Source organism: Emys orbicularis, chromosome 7 (assembly GCF_028017835.1).
Source record: "Emys orbicularis isolate rEmyOrb1 chromosome 7, rEmyOrb1.hap1, whole genome shotgun sequence".
Lineage (NCBI taxonomy): Eukaryota > Metazoa > Chordata > Testudines > Emydidae > Emys > Emys orbicularis.
The window spans coordinates 67,589,679-67,606,695 of NC_088689.1; the positions used below are offsets into that span (position 1 = coordinate 67,589,679).

Below are 17,017 nucleotides of genomic sequence, written 5' to 3' on the forward strand. Positions count from 1 at the left end.
TTTCTACCTAGTTACCTGTCTGGATGGATTAGACAGTGTACAGAACAGCGATATAGAAACTCTTCACTCTCCCCTCCTGCTCTTAGAATCCATTCCACTAGAATAGTTGTTACATCTGTAGCATGTGCTAGACATGTTCCTCTTATTGAAATATGTGGAGCTGCCATGTGGAGTTCAATTCTCACTTCCACAAAATTCTGTGCATTAGCTTTGGCAGCCAGATCTGACACACGGGTTGGCAGAGAATTTCTTCAATCATTTTTTAATTAGAACTCCATGTCCCTCCCATCCATCTTTAGTTTACTGCTTGCCAAACTGTCCCAAGAGTGGGAATATGCAGAGGACACTCGAAGAAGAAACAGAGGTTGGTTACTTGTAACCACAGTTCTTTGAGATGGACTCAGCATATTCTCACTCCCCTTCAGTCTTCCCCACTTTTGGATGGTCTGTAGTTTCTATAGTTAGCATATTAATAGGTGGTTCTTCGAATAGATGCAGCTGTGTATTCCACCTATGTGCATGCCCAGTTTACTGAAGCCAGAGAAGTTTGCTTAGCAGTACCTGGTGCTTGTGCCTTGTGACCATAGCCCCTCCCCATGCTATATGAGGTGGCGCTGCCCCAACACCCTTCAGTTCCTTCTTATCACCTGTGGCTGGAGTTGGAGCTCTGTGTGGTGTTAACCTTACATTCCCTCACTAGTTTAGTGCTTTTTGTAGTTGCATATAGTTGTAGTACTCTTTGTGTTAGTTAGATTAGTGTTCATTGCATTTAGTTAAGTATTCCCCTGTGATCCTCTCCCAGGGTTGGGAGTGATCCCTAACAATGATCACCGCTCATGGTGCTTGCAGTGTTAGGATGAGGCCCACATAAAGGAGCAGTGTTTGCTCTGTAAATCATTCATGAGCTGGTCTCAAGTGGCTAGGGACGTTTGCCTATAATAGCACCTTGAACAGGCCATGTTTTGGCACCAATTCCTCGTTGGATTGGAGGTCACCCTTGGGTTCCAAGAGTGCATCCACCCGAGGCTCTGGAGCAGGTACCTCTCTGAAGAGATAAAGAAGTCTTTCCCCATCAAGTGCACCGAGGAGAAGGTCTCATAAGACCAATCGAGATAGCTCCAGGTATTGTGGGGGTTCTCCCGCCTTCCTCAAGAAGAGCGTCAGCTAACATGGTGTTAGTGTTGGTGCATGGTATGGTGCATGTGTCTCTAACTGCTCCCCAGTACTGAGATAGAGACTGCATACCATCGGCTCTGGTTCTGGCCCCAGGCCATAGTTTAGTCCAGCATTGACAAGGGCTATACTGGCACCAACTGTTTCTACGTGGGCGGCATACCAGACAGCTACAGACCATCTTTGCCTTTCAGTCCTGACCTCTCCTTTGGTCCAGGGCTGTATCAATTTATAGCTCTGTTGGCTGGACGGGCTGCTGAACCCTTGGTCTGTTGGCACTACTTCCCAGTGTTCCCCTGCAATAGTCTGTGGAAGCAGGGCCAGTACCAGGCTCAGTGCAAGGGACCTCGGCCCTTGGAAACTCCTCCTTTGTTGTCAGCACCACAGATGTTACTGTAGCGGATTTCAGTGCCCTCTATTTTAGTTTTATCAGCTGTTTCAATACCACTGCTGACATCAGGGTCAACACATATTCCAGCACCGACATATTCTGTGCCGGCGGTACTACTTCCATCATCGCCGCTGGTCCCTTCGTTGTTCTCAGTGACCAATGAGTCAGACCGGTTACTCGCTCCATCAGGACTGGCTCCACCTTTCTCCCTGGAGACTCGGGATTCCTTGGCATCAAGGTCAGGATCTTCCTCCTCCCGCTCTTCATCACCCAACCCACATTGGGGACCATTTATGGAGCACTACAGGCAGCAGGATTGGCACTCATCTTGCACTCGGGATGGGGGCCCCTGGCCCAGTGGCTACTGGCCACCAATTCCCATATCCTTATCAGTGGCCTCCATGGAATCCCTGGGACCTAAGTTCCCTCTAAGCTATGCGGCTGCCCAGCAGGCTATCAAGTGCCGCACACTTCAGGTGTAGCACTTCAGGTGTCCCTCCCCCCACTGCTGTGCTGCTCCTGCCCTCTGCTTTGGAGCTTGCTGTGTAGAGCGGGGGGGAGGGGACGCTGATGTCAGGGTGTCCCCCGGTACCCCATCTTTACAGAGTGGGGAGGGGACACGACAGGGCTCAGGATGGAGTGAGCTTGCTGGCAGCTGCTGCTGTGTCTGAACATGGTGATCTATTTAAAAGGGCAGCGTACTTAAACTGGAGGCAGCGTATTTAAAGGGGCAATGCGCGTCTCTGTGTCTTTCACAGACACCGTGTGTGTGTCTCTTTCTGTCTCTCTCACACACTGTATTTCACACTCACCTCCCAACACATACTTGTGGTGGTGGTTTTACTTCTTTCAAAGTGTGTTGTTTTAGTTTTTTGACTGGTCTATGCATTTCATAATTTTTATTTCTCTCATACGGTTACATTTAATTCTTTGAGTAGTGAGTTCTAAAATGCCTAACCTGTCCTGGCTGGAGTAATTATCCCTATGGTAACTTTTTAAAAATATATATTATATCTAGGTTTTTGGTTTCTACTGGTGTTGCACATCTGCACATTACCTTGATATGGTGCACATAACAAAAATTCATTCCGCGCTTGGATGGAAAAAAACAGAGGGAACGCTGCGTGGGACGCTCGTTGCAGAGCTCGCATGCCTCAGCTTGCTCTAAGGCAAAGTCTCACTGAGCAGATTGGTGGCAGGAACTGTGGACCCACCACAGATTTAGGCACCAGTTAACCTTCCCCATGCACAGCCTGTGGAGCTGCTCCTTCCAGCTCTGCCAGTTCAGGAATGGGAGCCAGCCGTGGCGCAGTTAACCACCTCTTCTTCTTTGAGTAGTTTCCCTATGAGTGCTCCACTCTAGATGCGTTTGCACCTCAGCTCGGCTATTTTATGTAGCAGTGTCATTCAGCCCACACATGCACTCCCTCTGTCTCGTGCCCTGCATCTGAGCTTCTCAGCTGCCTGGTCTGAGCCAGAGCCTCAGCAGCATCCAAACTGAGATGACCTCATTTATGTTTTGTTCTCTTGTTTGAAATAGTTTAGTGTTAGTTCATGGTTTCTGTTAGTATTAGTACTACCTTTTTCATTTAAAAAAAAATTCAAAAAATTTCAAATTTTTTTTCTTTTTCTTCCCTTATTAGAATGTGAACTAATCCCCATCCTTAGTTATATTTTTCCTTGTCTCTTCCCTCTGTGGAAGAGAAATCTGGGCAGGGTATGCCTGTCTCTCCTGGGTTTAAATGTTGCCTTTCCTGCCAAGAAGCAATTCTGGTCAGTGATAGACATTCCCACTACATATGCTGGTCTCGGGGAGTCACATGTGCCTCAAAAGTGTACTTTCTGCCTTAAGTTAAAATCAAGAGCCAGAAAGAACTGCGAACTAAAACTGCAGCTGCTAATGATGGAGAGTTCACTCCAATCAGCTTCCGATCCCGGCCCAGGGACTCACTTTGTACAACAGTCCCTGATGAGGCTGATTCCATCAACTTCCTCGGTGCAACATTTCCCCCGTGACTTTGAAGAGGAAATCCTTGGATTCCTCTCAAAAAGACTCAAAAAATCGGGCTTCAAGTCCCCTGGGTAGAGAAGATCCCCGACAAGGTTGACCATCTCGGCACCCACCCATCTCCGACTTGGTACCCATGAGGCTGCAGGCCAGACTTAGCCTGTGGTCTCTGCAAGGGTGATATCTGCCAAAGAGACATAGTATGGACTGGGTGGTCAGGCTCCCCCAGAAGTCCTCTCCTGTCTAGATTGGTGGACAATTCCAAATCAAGTAGGCAACAGAATAGCCTTTTCACAGACACTACCAATAAAGATTGGTCACTGATGCCTCCTTTGCCGGGTGAGGAGCACACACAGACTGTCTGAAAACTCAGGGACATTGGCCCCTCTACAGGTGTTCTGCACATAAACACCCTGGAACTCAGAGCTATCAGATTGGCTTACAAAGCCTTCCTACCCCAATCAAGGATCTGACGATACACGTGCTTGCAGACAACACCACAGCAGTGCATTGTGTAAATCAGCAAGGGGGAGCCAGATCCTTTCCCCTTTGTCAGGAAGCTACATGCCTCGCATTGGTGCCTCAAGCATCATGTTGCACTGATGGTCCTTCATCTCCTGGGTTTCCAAGAGATTGTCTACTTCAGCAGGGACTAGTTTGGGAACCACAGATGGTCTCCTAAAACTGAGGCCCTCCTGGAGGTCTTTCAGAAGGGCTCCCATAGGTGGATCTTTTTGAGCCTTAATGCCAGGTGCAAACAGTTCTGTTCCAAAGGAGGCTTGTTCCTGGGTTTGCTATCAGATATCTGTTCTCCTGGGCCCCCAGCCTGATGTATATCTTTTCTCTTATTTTCACAATACCCACAGTGCTGAAGGAGTTTAGGCAGGGTCAAGGGTCGAGTTGTCATGATCGCACCAGCATGGGCCAGGTAGTTTTGGTTCTCGGACCTGGTGAACCTGTCCATTTAATGGCCCGTCACCCTGCTGGACCTGCCAAACCTGGTCTCTCTCAGAGCAATGAATGGATTCTTCATCTGGACCTGATGTCCCTCCTGGCCACCTGGATGCTGGCTGGACCCAATCACCTGGTTGTTGGTTATGAAAAGAAACTGCTTTGCTGCAGTGCAAGATATTCTCCTTCACAATAGGAAACCCTCGACCAGGCTGACACACACAGCCAAATGGAACAGACTCTGTCTGGGCAATGGAGCTGTTTCGTTAAAGCTGACACTGCAATACCTGCTATTCTTCAGATAACTGCAACACAAAGTGGAAGACTTGCCCTTTGACAGAGACAAACTATTTTCGGCCAAAACCAACAAAGTTCTCCACTCCATGAAAGACTGCAGGGCGACTGTCAGAACATTAGGGATATACATAACCCCAAACAGGAGACATTATCAGCCATACCACAGAAACAGAGATAACGTGTCTCAGTGACAGCAGAGATCATGTGAAGCAAGGGGACAAAGAAGTAGGCTACAAAGACGCGACAGAACCAACCCCAGAATTCAGCATCTCAACCACCACCAAACAAACCGCAATTTTGGAGTATTGGTCAAGGGTCTGCACGACCTCCCAATAACACCAGAGTCGGCAGACAACACCCAAATCTTTGGGCACCAACTCAGGCCATTTTACACCAATTGGGCCTCGATCACATCTGATCAGTGGGTTTTAGAACTAATTCTAACAGGCTGTACCATCCCTTTTACATCTATCCCAACTACCCACCCCCTTTCCCCATCCCTCTTCAGGGACCCTTCTCACGAGCATCTATTGAGACAAGAGGTGCATCACCTTCTGCAAACAAGCGTGGTGGAATTAGTCCCAACACAACACACCGGGAAGGGATTTTATTCCCATTACTCTCTGACTCAAAAGAAATATAGGGGGTGGAGACCTGAGGAAATTCAACACATTCGTCCGTGCCCACAGATTCAAAATGGTCACCCTGAACTCGATCATCCCTACACTGGAAGAAGGGGGACTGGTTCGCAGCCCTTGACCTACAAGATGCATACTTTCACATTACAATCCACCTGGCTCACAGACGCTTCCTAAAGTTCACAGTAGGACAAGAACACTTCCAATACAGAGTCCTACCATTCGGCCTAGCGACAGCACTGAGAGTGTTCACCAAAACACTGGCGGTAGTAGCAGCGCACTTACGCAGACAAGGGATACTCCTATTCCTTTACTTAGACGACTGCCTAATCAAGGGCTCCACAAAGACAGAAACAGAAAGAGATGTTCAATTAACCATCTCCCTCTTCCACTCCCTGGGGCTATAAATCAACGAAAAGAAACCACCCTCACTCCAGTACAACTGGAATTCATAGATGCTCGCCTGGACTCACGGCCAGAGCATCCCTTCCAGAGCCCCGCTTTACAACAATGACCTCCTTTATATCAGTGGTCTCACACAGCCCATGGGTGCATGCGCGCACCTGCTTACAACTACTGGGGCACATGGCCCAGTACACCAGGCTACACATGCAGTGCCTACAAACATGGCTAAATACAGTCTACATACCACGAGGGCACAGCCTAAACAAGAGCCTCACACCCACCGCAGAGGTGATTCAATCACTGCACTGGTGGACAAACCCATCAAATGTGTGCTCAGGCATACCTTTCCAACTGGAAACACCATCAGTTCAAATCACAACAGATGCCTCCCTAATTGGAGGGGGGGGCCCACCTGAAAGAATATAGTGCCCAGGGCAAATAGTCACCAACAAAGACGCACCTTCACATAAACCTACTAGAACTACGCGCGGTCTGCAATGCATGCTACCACTTCCTTCCACTAATAAGAAACAGAACATTAACATTAACAGAAAACATTGCATGCATGTTCTTTATCAACCGCCAGGGTGGAGCGCACACGAGCAAACAAGAAATGCTCAGGATTCTGCTCATGAGCAGGACGGGGCGCGCAATCACTGGGAGACGCGTTCCTGATAAAATGGAACGCCCCACTCCTATATGCTTTCCCTCCAATTCCTCTAATCTCTAGAGTCGTACACAAAATACGAACTGACAGGGCCAAGATAATCCTCATAGTGCCAACATGGCCCAGACAGACTTGGTTCCCTTACCTGAATCACATGGTGATATGCACTCCATTCAATATCCCTCGACGACATGATCTCCTCTCACAGGACAACAGACAAGTCCTCCATCCCGATCCAGGGAAATTTCTCCTCTGAGAGTGTGGCTCCTTCATGCTCCGAGGGGGATGAATTAACCTGTTCAGATCAAGTACAAGTAGTACTGGTTAATAGCAGGAAACCAAACACACGACATACTCATCTCCAAAAATGGAAGAGGATTTTCCATTTGGTGCCAAAACAAACAAATATCGGCAAACCAGACCCCACTCCCATTGATCCTGGAGTACCTATTATCGTTAAAGAAATCAGGACTGGCTACAAACTCAATCAAGGTCCACCTTGCGGCAATAACCACCTTTCACCAACAGGTAGAAGGGACCTCAGTATTCGCCCACCCGATTACAAAGAGATTCATAACGAGGCTACAAAACATGTACCTGGACATCCGTGAACCTACTCTGGCATGGGACTTAAACCTAGTGCTCAAATCCATAACTAGAAAACCATTCGAACCCTTAGCATCTTGCTTTATGCTCCATTTATCAATGAAAGTAGCATTCTTAACATTCATCACATCAGCACGAAGAGTGAGCGAGATTGGGGCGCTCATGGCTCATCCCCCATACACAATGTTCCACAAGGAAAAAGTGACACTTAGGACTCGCCCAAAATATCATTCTCATTCCACTCTAACCAGCCAATTCACCTACCCACTTTCCACCCTAAACCATACAACAACCCACAAGAGGCAGCATTACACACATAAGATGTCTGCTGTGCCCTGGCCTTTTACCTAGACAGGACAAAGACCTTTCGTAAGTCCCCCAGACTGTTCATATCAACAGTGGAAAGGTCGAAAGGCGCAGCTGTATCAACACAAAGACTATCTAAGTGGATATCAAACTGCTTCTATTTGTGCAAATTCTTATGCAACACTGAAGCTGCAAAGCGCATTAGAACACACTCAACAAGGGCTGTAGCAACTTCTACAGCATTTCTGCACAATGGGCCCATCCTTGACATACGCAGAGCAGCTACATGGGCATCCGAACACACTTTCACCAATCGTTACGCAATCACACTTAGCTCGAGCGCAGTTGCTAAATTAGGCTGCACGGTCCTAGCAGCAGCTACGCAATCAGCTCCGAAGCCCCTTCCATCCGCATGCGGGCACTGCTCTACATTCACCTGAAGTGGAGCACCCACAGGGACAGCACTCGATGAAGAAGAGGTTACTCACCTTCTGCAGTAACTGAGGTTCTTTGAGAGGTGTGTCCCTGTGGATGCTCCACTTCCCACCCTCCTCCCCTCTACTTTGGAGTAAGAATCAACTGCTCCACGATGGAGAAGGAACTGAAGGGGTTGAGGCGTGTGCGTGCCAGAAGAGGCGTCAGCGCCACCACGAGACAGCTACTGCGCATGTACACTCCAACCAGACACTGCTAGCAAAATCTCCAATCGACGGTACCAGGATGCACCACCACCTGAAGTGGAGCACACACAGGGGGACACATCTCGAAGAACCTCCGTTACTGCACAAGGTGAATAACCTTTTCTTTTGGACTATTTACTCTTCTATTTACTCTTCTTTAAGCTTGGTATATCTTGATATCTGCTAGTCATCCCCATATTCAAGGTCACACTGTTTTCTCATGCCCTATGGCAGGTATGGCCAAACTGCGGCTTGTGAGCTGCATGTGGCTCTTTTACAGTTAAAGCACGGCTCGCGGAGCCACCCGCTACCCCTCATTCTTCATCTATCAGACTGGGGGGAAGGAGAGCTCGGGCCTTCTGTCTTGTGGCGGGGTGGTGGGGCTAGAGGCTTCTGCCTTGTGGGAAGGGGGATTTCTGGGCTTTAGCTTCACAGGGGGTGTTGGGGCAGAAGCCCCGCACCCTGGCATGCGCCATCCTGCGGGGCAGATAGTGTATGTCTTGCAGCTCTCGAACTTCTGAAGATTATCGTATGCAGCTCGGAGGGTCAGTAAGTTTGGCCACCCCTGCCCTATGGCATCAACATTTTTTAAGGGGCTCGTGTTTTCCCCCTCAAACCTCAGCATGGTACTGACAGATGGATGGGCCCTCTCTGTTTGTTTGAGTTTCTGGCTGTGCATTCTCTTTACCATCTGTCAGTGAACATTGCCTTCTTGATAGCCATCATATCAGCTAGAAGGATAGGGGAGATTCAAGCTCTCAGGGCAAGACCTCCATGTATGATTTTCCTCAGGGATAGTCTTCCTCAGGGCTCACCTGATATGTCTGCCTAAGTTAGTGTCCAACTGTCACACCAACCAATCTTTTCACTTCCTGGTTTTCCTTCTGAAACCTCACTCCTTCCTGAGCAAAGAGACTTCACACTCCTGATGTTGTTAGGATGTTATCCTTTTATTTGAACAGAACCAAACCAAAGATGTACGACTAGACTTTTCATGGTGTTTTCTGAGAGGGTTAAGGCTCAATCAGAATCTTCACAGAGACTAAGTGGGTGTTAAACTGTGTCAAGACCTGCTATCCTCTAGCCAATAAAGACACACTTGGACAAGTTAGAGCTCACTCCAGCTGTGCCCAGGAAGCCTCTGTGGCCTGCCTTACAGTGTCTCCATTTCAGAAATACGTAGAGCAGTGGCATGGAATTCAGTCTGCACTTTTATCTCCCGGTATTCTCTTGTGCAAGCTTCCAAGGTGGATGTAGGACAATCTTACAATCACTGTTCAAGTAGATGTCCCCTCACCCACCTTCTGGCTTTCAGATGATTGATTGCTAATCATGAAGAGAGGAACCTGTGTGGGCAAATACTTGAAAAAGAAAATATGGTTACTTGCCCTACAGTGATTGTAGTTCTTCGAGATGGGTTATCCACACAGATTCCACATCTTCCCAACGTTCCTGATGGAACGTCCTATTCATGGGATTTTTTTATTGGCGAAGGAACAGAGCATGGGTTGCTGCCACCCTGCCCTATATACTTTCTGCTGTGGAAAGCGACAGGGTGTGGGGGGCACAGGTGCAGCCCCAAAGGACACTGCTATTCAAAAGAATCCAATCTTGGGCTTGTGTGTGGGGTCTGAACCTAAGCTGTGCTTCATGTGTCTATCCTTCTGAGGCCAGGGGCCAATATTTTAAAAAAATGGGTGCTTAATGTTAGGATCCTTTAGTCCCTGTTTAAGGACCTAAATAGAATAGCTCGATTCACCAAAGTGCTGAGCTCTCATCAGCTCTCAGTGTACAAAATGATGGTTGTATTTGAGATCAGCATCTCCTCTAACTAGTTCATAAAATTGCATAGTAGCAAACCGTTGGATTGGTGAGATGTGTTGAAGTCCTTTTGATGACAGTTTGTGTTTGGGATTCTCTGCTTATCTTTCTTTTCCTCACCAGAGAGGCTGGGACAGTTACATGGTTTATTTGTTCGATAAAAGCAAAATTGTGTATGAAGGACCCTTTGCTTCCAGAAGTCTGTCTGACTGTGTAAATTACATTGGTAAGTGTATTCCAATAGACTTTGAACCTGAATGCCCTTCAACTAGTTTAATAACCAAATTTGTCTTGCCTTAAAAATCTGCATCTACAGAGTGTCTGTCTGAGCTATTTTCTCTTTAAGCTTTTTAAAGATTTATATTAAAATCCCTGAGCATTGAGGGAACACGGTCCATCTCCATTGTCAGTAAATAAATCCCAGCCAAATAGAACCACAACCAGTGTGGCCAAAAACTCTATAGTGTGAGTTCCTGTGGGAGCAGACTGCTATGGAATCATATAAATTAGAATTAGATTCCAGAACCTCTTTTCCCTCCTGTTCCTCTTCAGAATGTAATAGATTGTATTGTTATGCGACATGCACACAAGGACTAAAATTATACATGCAACCTTAACTTTGGCATCTCCTAACTGTTGAGTGCTCAACTGTGCAACATTAGTGTTCTTCAAATGTAGTGTTTTTTCTGGAATTATGTGTACAGCACTATAGATGTGCATGGGATTTTATTGACAAAAAGCAGTTCTTCTGTGCGTGATTGCACATGTCCATTCCACTGTAGGTGTGTGAGTGCTCCAGGGCACAATTGTCAGAGGTTTTCCCCCGTGGTACTCACTGAGGCAGCACAAGCGCCCTCTGTGCCTCGTGCATGGTACACAGACAAACAGGGCGGAGCCACCCTGACCCTCCTCAGTTCCTTCCTGCTGCCCACGATGGTTGTTGGCATTCCCTTTTCTTGCTTCTGCAAGTCTTTTTGTCAAGCATGTAAATAGTGTCAATTTGTAAGTTTCTGTACAGTTAGTGTAGGTTGGTTAGTTAATGTAGTTTTTAAAAAAACTGGTTTTGTTGGTTTTGTGGATCTGGCACCCAGTCTGCGTACCAGCCCTAGTACTGGAGATATGCCAAGCTCTCTGGTTTTCAAGTCCTGCCACTCTTGTAGTAAGGCACTGCCTAACAGTGACCCTCATCCTAGTTCCCTTAAGTGCTTGGGGGAGGCTCACATGAGGGACAAATGTAGCATTCATAAGGGCTTTAAGTGCTACTCCAAGAAGGACAGGGCAGCCAAACTTACATACCTGCTGCTGGGATTGGTGCTACATTGTCTGTCTGAACCATCTACCTTGGTGCAGGTACCAAGTGCCTTGGCATCAGTTAGCAGTGCATCTCCATTGTTACTGGTACTGAGAGGCAGATTGTGTCGCTGGTACCAAAGAGGAGGCATTGTACACAGGACTTGGTGCCTGAGTCATCAAAGGAGGCGAAGAGGTTGAGCTTATCTAAAGACTTGGGAGTGTGCCCATAAAGGAGGCACTCTCCAGGGCACACCTCTAAGCAGGGAAATTCATTGACTCCAGAGTCCAGTATGGGCCAGTTGAGACCGACAAAAGATCAAAATCCTATGTGTCCCTGCCTAGCTGTTCTCACCATCAGGAGTATACTAGAAATCAGTGATAATTTGACTGAGTTAGAAATGTCTTGATTCTGATGATGTTTTGTAATTTTTTTAATGAGTCTGTTGAATGGATCTTCACCCATTACTTTATTATTATCTTGAAATAGATTATTTTTGTAGCTAAAAGAGACTTGCAATGTGAAAAATAATGCTGGCAGTGGTACAGAAATGCAATGTTAGTCTCTTACAAATATTCTAGGAAACTTCATTTATACAGTTTTCTTTTTTTCTTGTGTGCAGTACAGGACAGCAAAATCCAGTTGCCAATTTCACAGCTGCGTAAAGTGTGGGCAGAAGCCGTGCACTATGTGACTGGGCTAAAAGAAGATTACAGCCGGCTATTCCAAGGGCAGAGAGCTGCAATGTAAGTTGGTGCAAATTCAGTAGACCAGGAAGAGAGATGTGTACATGGAAGATGTTTGAACTGAAAGCTCTATGAATTAAAGGATTCTTGGATACCCACTCTTTTGAAGTGCTTTGTTCTTTTTGTCCATAAACTTAAATTGTAAACCAGATGAGAACTTGTCCTAATGTGTTAAATATTCAGTGCTTCTATATATTATTAATATTTACATCAGTAAAAGCAACTTCAACTTTAAAAATCAATAAGCTAGAGGCTGTTTCTGTAGCGTTGCTTATTGCAACTGGTCTGGATTTATGGTGGCTGTAGTTTTATTCTTGCAAATGCATTTTAGCAGTAAGTGTAGATTGAGAAATCAAATGGCTGGTGATCAAGACTATTTGGTCAGAAGGAATGCTTTGTGGTCTTCATTAGGTCATAAATCATAGCAGAAGATGCTGAGCATTTTCAAAGGTGTATTTTCCATCAAATGTAATTGTATCCCAGATAAAAACTGCATTGAACTGGAGTTAAGGTTCAGCTCAAATTAGTAATTTTGAGTAAAATACGTTGCCCCAATGATGTAATTGTCCCCAAAACAAACATTAACAAGCCCAGGAAATGCCAAATTAAAGTTAATCTTTAAAAGAAAAGATTAGTGCATGATCGCAGTTGTAGTCCCAGATTAGTTTAAAGTAAACTGATTTTTAAAGACACAGTAGATTTTTTTCTTTTTCTTCATGGTGTCACAAAGATTAGTCCATTTAAAAAACAGCATTCAAATGTAGCCTGTGCCCAAGATTTCAGTGAGTGTTTACTATATGGTAAATTGGAAGTTTCTGTTACTCGAAGACTGTTTGGAACACAAGGTAATTACCTTAGAACCCACTTCAGAATTTAAATTTTTAACTCCTAAACTAATGGATTCACCTGCAAATACTCAGAAAATTCATTCTGTGTTCAGAGTACATGCTGCAAGTTTGGTGAGGGTACGCTGCATTCTTCTTCGTACACCAGAGTGGTCGAATCTCCACCTTATGTGCAAAACTCAACTCAGCCTTAACTGTGGAATCACGACTAGCAGCTCCCATTATATTTATTCAGTTTTATTGAATGTAGCAAAACAGTACTCCTCACTGAGGGGTACCTTCACAGGCTAAATTTAAAGTTTCAAAGTTCAGTTCTATGAAATAACACAAGTATCCTGTATGTTGGAAAATGGTAGCTGTAGAATTTTCAGTGGGGAAGACTGTACTTCAGATGTTCATAAGCCAGAAAAAGCTAAAAGGTGTTTTCAAAAATAATTCACGATATTCCAGGAACAGGCAACAGATGATAATAAAGATAGTTTTTGCAAGTTTAACTATGATGGTTGCTCTGTGACCAATATAATAGTACTAATACAGATTGTTCAGAGTAGTTTGCATGTGCAGGGATAGATGGTCTTATTTATTATTGGTATTATGGTAGCACCAGGAGGCCCCAGCCATGAACATTCCCCTGTTTTGCTTGGTGCTGTACAAACACATACCCAGTCAGTCCCAGCCATGGAGAGCTCACTGTCTAAATAGCCAAGACAACTAAAATGGGGGAAAAGGAAGAAGAATTCTCCCCATTTTACATATGGGGAACTGAGGCCCAGAGGGATTTAAGTGACTTGCCCAGGGTCACACATGGGGTTCGTGTCTCTGCTGGAAACCTTATGCCGAAAGGTCGTAAAAAATTCAGTGCCACTGATGCATTTCCTTTAGATGTTAGAATTCAGGTTCTCCATAGCAGTTCATTCTTTTTTACTAACTCACAGAATTCCAGTTGTATTAATTTTAACAGGCCCTGTTTGCAATTATTGTTTAGGTTGAGTCTTCTTCGATATAATGCCAACTTAACCAAGATGAAAAACAATATGGTGTCCGCATCTCAGCAACTGAAAGCAAAGCTGGAATTCTTTCATCAGAGCATTCATCTTGATCTGGAGAGATACAGTGACCAGATGGCTTATGGAATATGTAAGTATTTTCGGAATAGTTGAAGGCCCCAATGAAGGTCATGGTGGGTAGACAGTTCCTGCTGCAGATAATTTGTAATGTAAAAGATACAGATAGAGGTTTGAGGATGAAGACTCTCATACAAGCAAATGAACTTATTGGGGGATCAGCACAGTTTTGTTAGTGTTTTTGTATTTTTTTAACTGGGGACAGAGGTCAGGGGACCTAAGACCTGGAAGAAAACACAAAATCATCACTAATAAAGTTTGCAGATAGACAAGGTAGGTGAGTGATGTCTTTTATCGGACCTAATTCTGTTGGCGTAAGGTACAAGCTTTTGTGTTACACAGAGCTCTTCTTCAGGTCTGGGCTCTCCAATCCTGAAGAACTCTGTGTAGCTCAAAAGTTTGTACCTTCCACCAACAGATTTTGGTCCGATACAAGACATCACCTTCCTTGTGTTTCTCATATCTTGGGACCAATACTGCTGCAACACCACTGCAAACATAGTTTGCAGATGACATTCAGATTGAGCGAGTGGTAGATAATGATGAGGAGGTTACTGATACAGAGCGATCTGGATCACTTTGTAAGCTGGGCACAGGCAAATAATATATGTTTTAATATGGCTAAATATATGCAGGGAGTCCTCGGACTTACGACCCAATTCATTCCTCAGAATTACGTTGCAAGTCGAAACGTTGCAAGTTGAAACCGCTTTTCCCATAGGTATAAAGGGGGGATTAGTTCCTGAACCAAGGCTTGATACATTATTTTCACCACAAGAACCCAGATTTTTGTACTAAATGAATTATAGATGACTAAAGTAGCAATGTCAATGTATTTATTTGGTAAACCGCATTCAAATAAACATATACAAATCACATATGCTTTGATTTCCCAGAACTTTTTGAAGGGCTCTTGGCTGGGGGCTTCTCTGCAGTCTTCTCTGCAATCTTAAAGAAAGTGTCCAAGGAAGTTTGGACAGATGTTCTCCTCTTCTCCTTGTAAATTTCTCTGTAGCAGCTGTTACAATGAATGGAGCTGGAAGGGGGATCCTTGCAATTGCTTGTCTGATTGGCTTCCACGGCCAAGGTAGCTTGTTGCCGGGTAGCCTTGCCGCTTGTTTTTGATTGGCTGAGCCTGGGGCTGGGAGCCAATGAGAAAGCTTGAACAGTGAAATCAGTGATTGGCTGCGGCTCAGCATGTGATATGTGCTGTTCTCCCTGCCAGCTTTTGTCATAAGGGTGACACAAGCGTCCTAAGGGTGAAACGGGCAGTCAGTTGAAAAGTGTCATAAGTGGTGTCCGACATAAGTCGGGCATTGTAAGTCCAAGGACTATCCGTACATCTAGGAACAAAGAATGTAGGCCATGCTTATGGGATGAGGGACTCTATCCTGGGAACCAGTGACTCTGAAAAAGATTTGGTGGGAGAGGTGGATAATCAGCTGAATATGAGTTCCCAGTGTGATGCTGTGGTCACAAGGGCTAATGCGATCCTGGGATGTGTAAATGGACATCTTGAGTTGGAGTAGAGAAGATTTTAAGGCTGTATTTGGTACTGGAATGCTGCATCCAGTTCTGGTGTCCGTGGTTCAAGAAGGATGTTGAACAATTGGAGAGGGTTCAGAGAAGAGCCCTGAGAATGATTTAAAAGCATTGAAAACATATCTTAGAGTGATAGACGCAAGGAGCATAATCTATTTTAACTTAACAAAAAGAAGGTTAAGGGGTGACTTGATTGCAGTTGCTAAATACCTATACGGGGAACAAATACTTAATAATGAGGTCTTCCGTCTAGCAGAGAAAGGTATAACATGATCCAATGGCTGGAAGTTGAAGCTAGACAAATTCAGACTGGAAATAAAGCGTACATTTTTAATAGTGAGGGTAATTAACCATTGGAACTATTTACCCAAGGTTGTGGTGGATTCTCCATCACTATTTTTAAATCAAGATTGGATATTTTGCTAAAAGACAGGCTCTAAGAATTATTTTGAGAAGCTTCTATGGTCTGTGTTATACAGCAGGTCCAAGTAGATGATCACAATGATCCCTTCTGTCTTTGGAATCTATGAATGGCAGAAGTGAGGGAGCTGGTGAGAATAAGGGAGTAGGAAAAGGAAGAAACAGAAGGACAGTCCCATTTCCGCGCACGCCTTGTCATGGTAGGGTTTTTTAGGCATCATGGTGGGCCTGTCCTAAAGAGGGATTTCTAGGAGATACGGGAAGGGTGTGGCTCTATGAATTTAGTTATGGAATTTTCCTAGGTAGAAGAGCTGTGGGAGGAGATGGCTGGTGGGGAGGGAAGTTGAGAATGTTGGCAGAGTGAAAGTGGGGTCAACATTGCAATAAACTAGTAGAGCAGCTAGGTAGGGCAGGACTAAGTTGTCAAGGACCTTAAAGGTGAAGACAAGATGGCTGGTGCTTGATGCAAAGTGAAGGAAGAGCAAGGGGTTAATGTGGTCAGTAACAAGCCAGAAAGGTGAATGTAGCATCAGCAATTTGATTAGATTTGAATAGGTAAGTCTGCCATAATTGAGGCCAGAAAGGTTGCAGTAGTCAGAATGGGAAATGATGAAACCCTGGATGAGCATTTTGGTGGCATAAACAGAAGATAGGCTGTTACATATGGAGAAATAGCAAGATTTATACATGGTCGGTATGTGTAGCCATAGAAAGGGCTGAGTCAAAGAAATGCCACCTGAATGCCTGATAGGATAGTCATGGTTGCAACAGATATGGGAGAAAGAAGGGAGAGAGGGCTTGAGGGAATGATTAAAAAATCAATTTTTTCCATGTTGTGTTTAATCTGCGAACGGGACATAATCCATGAAGAGATATCAGAGACAGGATGAGATGCTGGGTTGGATGGAGGTAGATTTGTGAGTCATCAGCAATGACGGCAGTGGTTGAAGCCATGCTTGTTAGATATGTGCACCTAGACAGGACATAGAGGGTGTCAATGATTATGCCAATCAAGAGGGTGGGTAAAGAGCCTGCTATAGGAGCGGTCAGAGAAGCAGGAGGAGGACCCTGAGAGAATGGAGCTATGAAAGTCATTGGAAAAGAGT

At 45.2% G+C, this 17,017-nt stretch overlaps 1 protein-coding gene across 1 annotated transcript in view; it reads left to right on the plus strand.

Annotated features, from left to right (window-relative positions):
• CHUK (component of inhibitor of nuclear factor kappa B kinase complex) overlaps positions 1 to 17,017 on the plus strand; it is a 77,780-nt gene that overhangs the window by 26,645 nt on the left and 34,118 nt on the right. Inside the window, exons 11-13 of the mRNA XM_065408526.1 lie at positions 10,067 to 10,169; positions 11,857 to 11,980; positions 13,811 to 13,962. Of these exons, the coding sequence (XP_065264598.1) occupies positions 10,067 to 10,169; positions 11,857 to 11,980; positions 13,811 to 13,962 (379 nt within the window). The remainder of the gene's footprint in view (positions 1 to 10,066; positions 10,170 to 11,856; positions 11,981 to 13,810; positions 13,963 to 17,017) is intronic.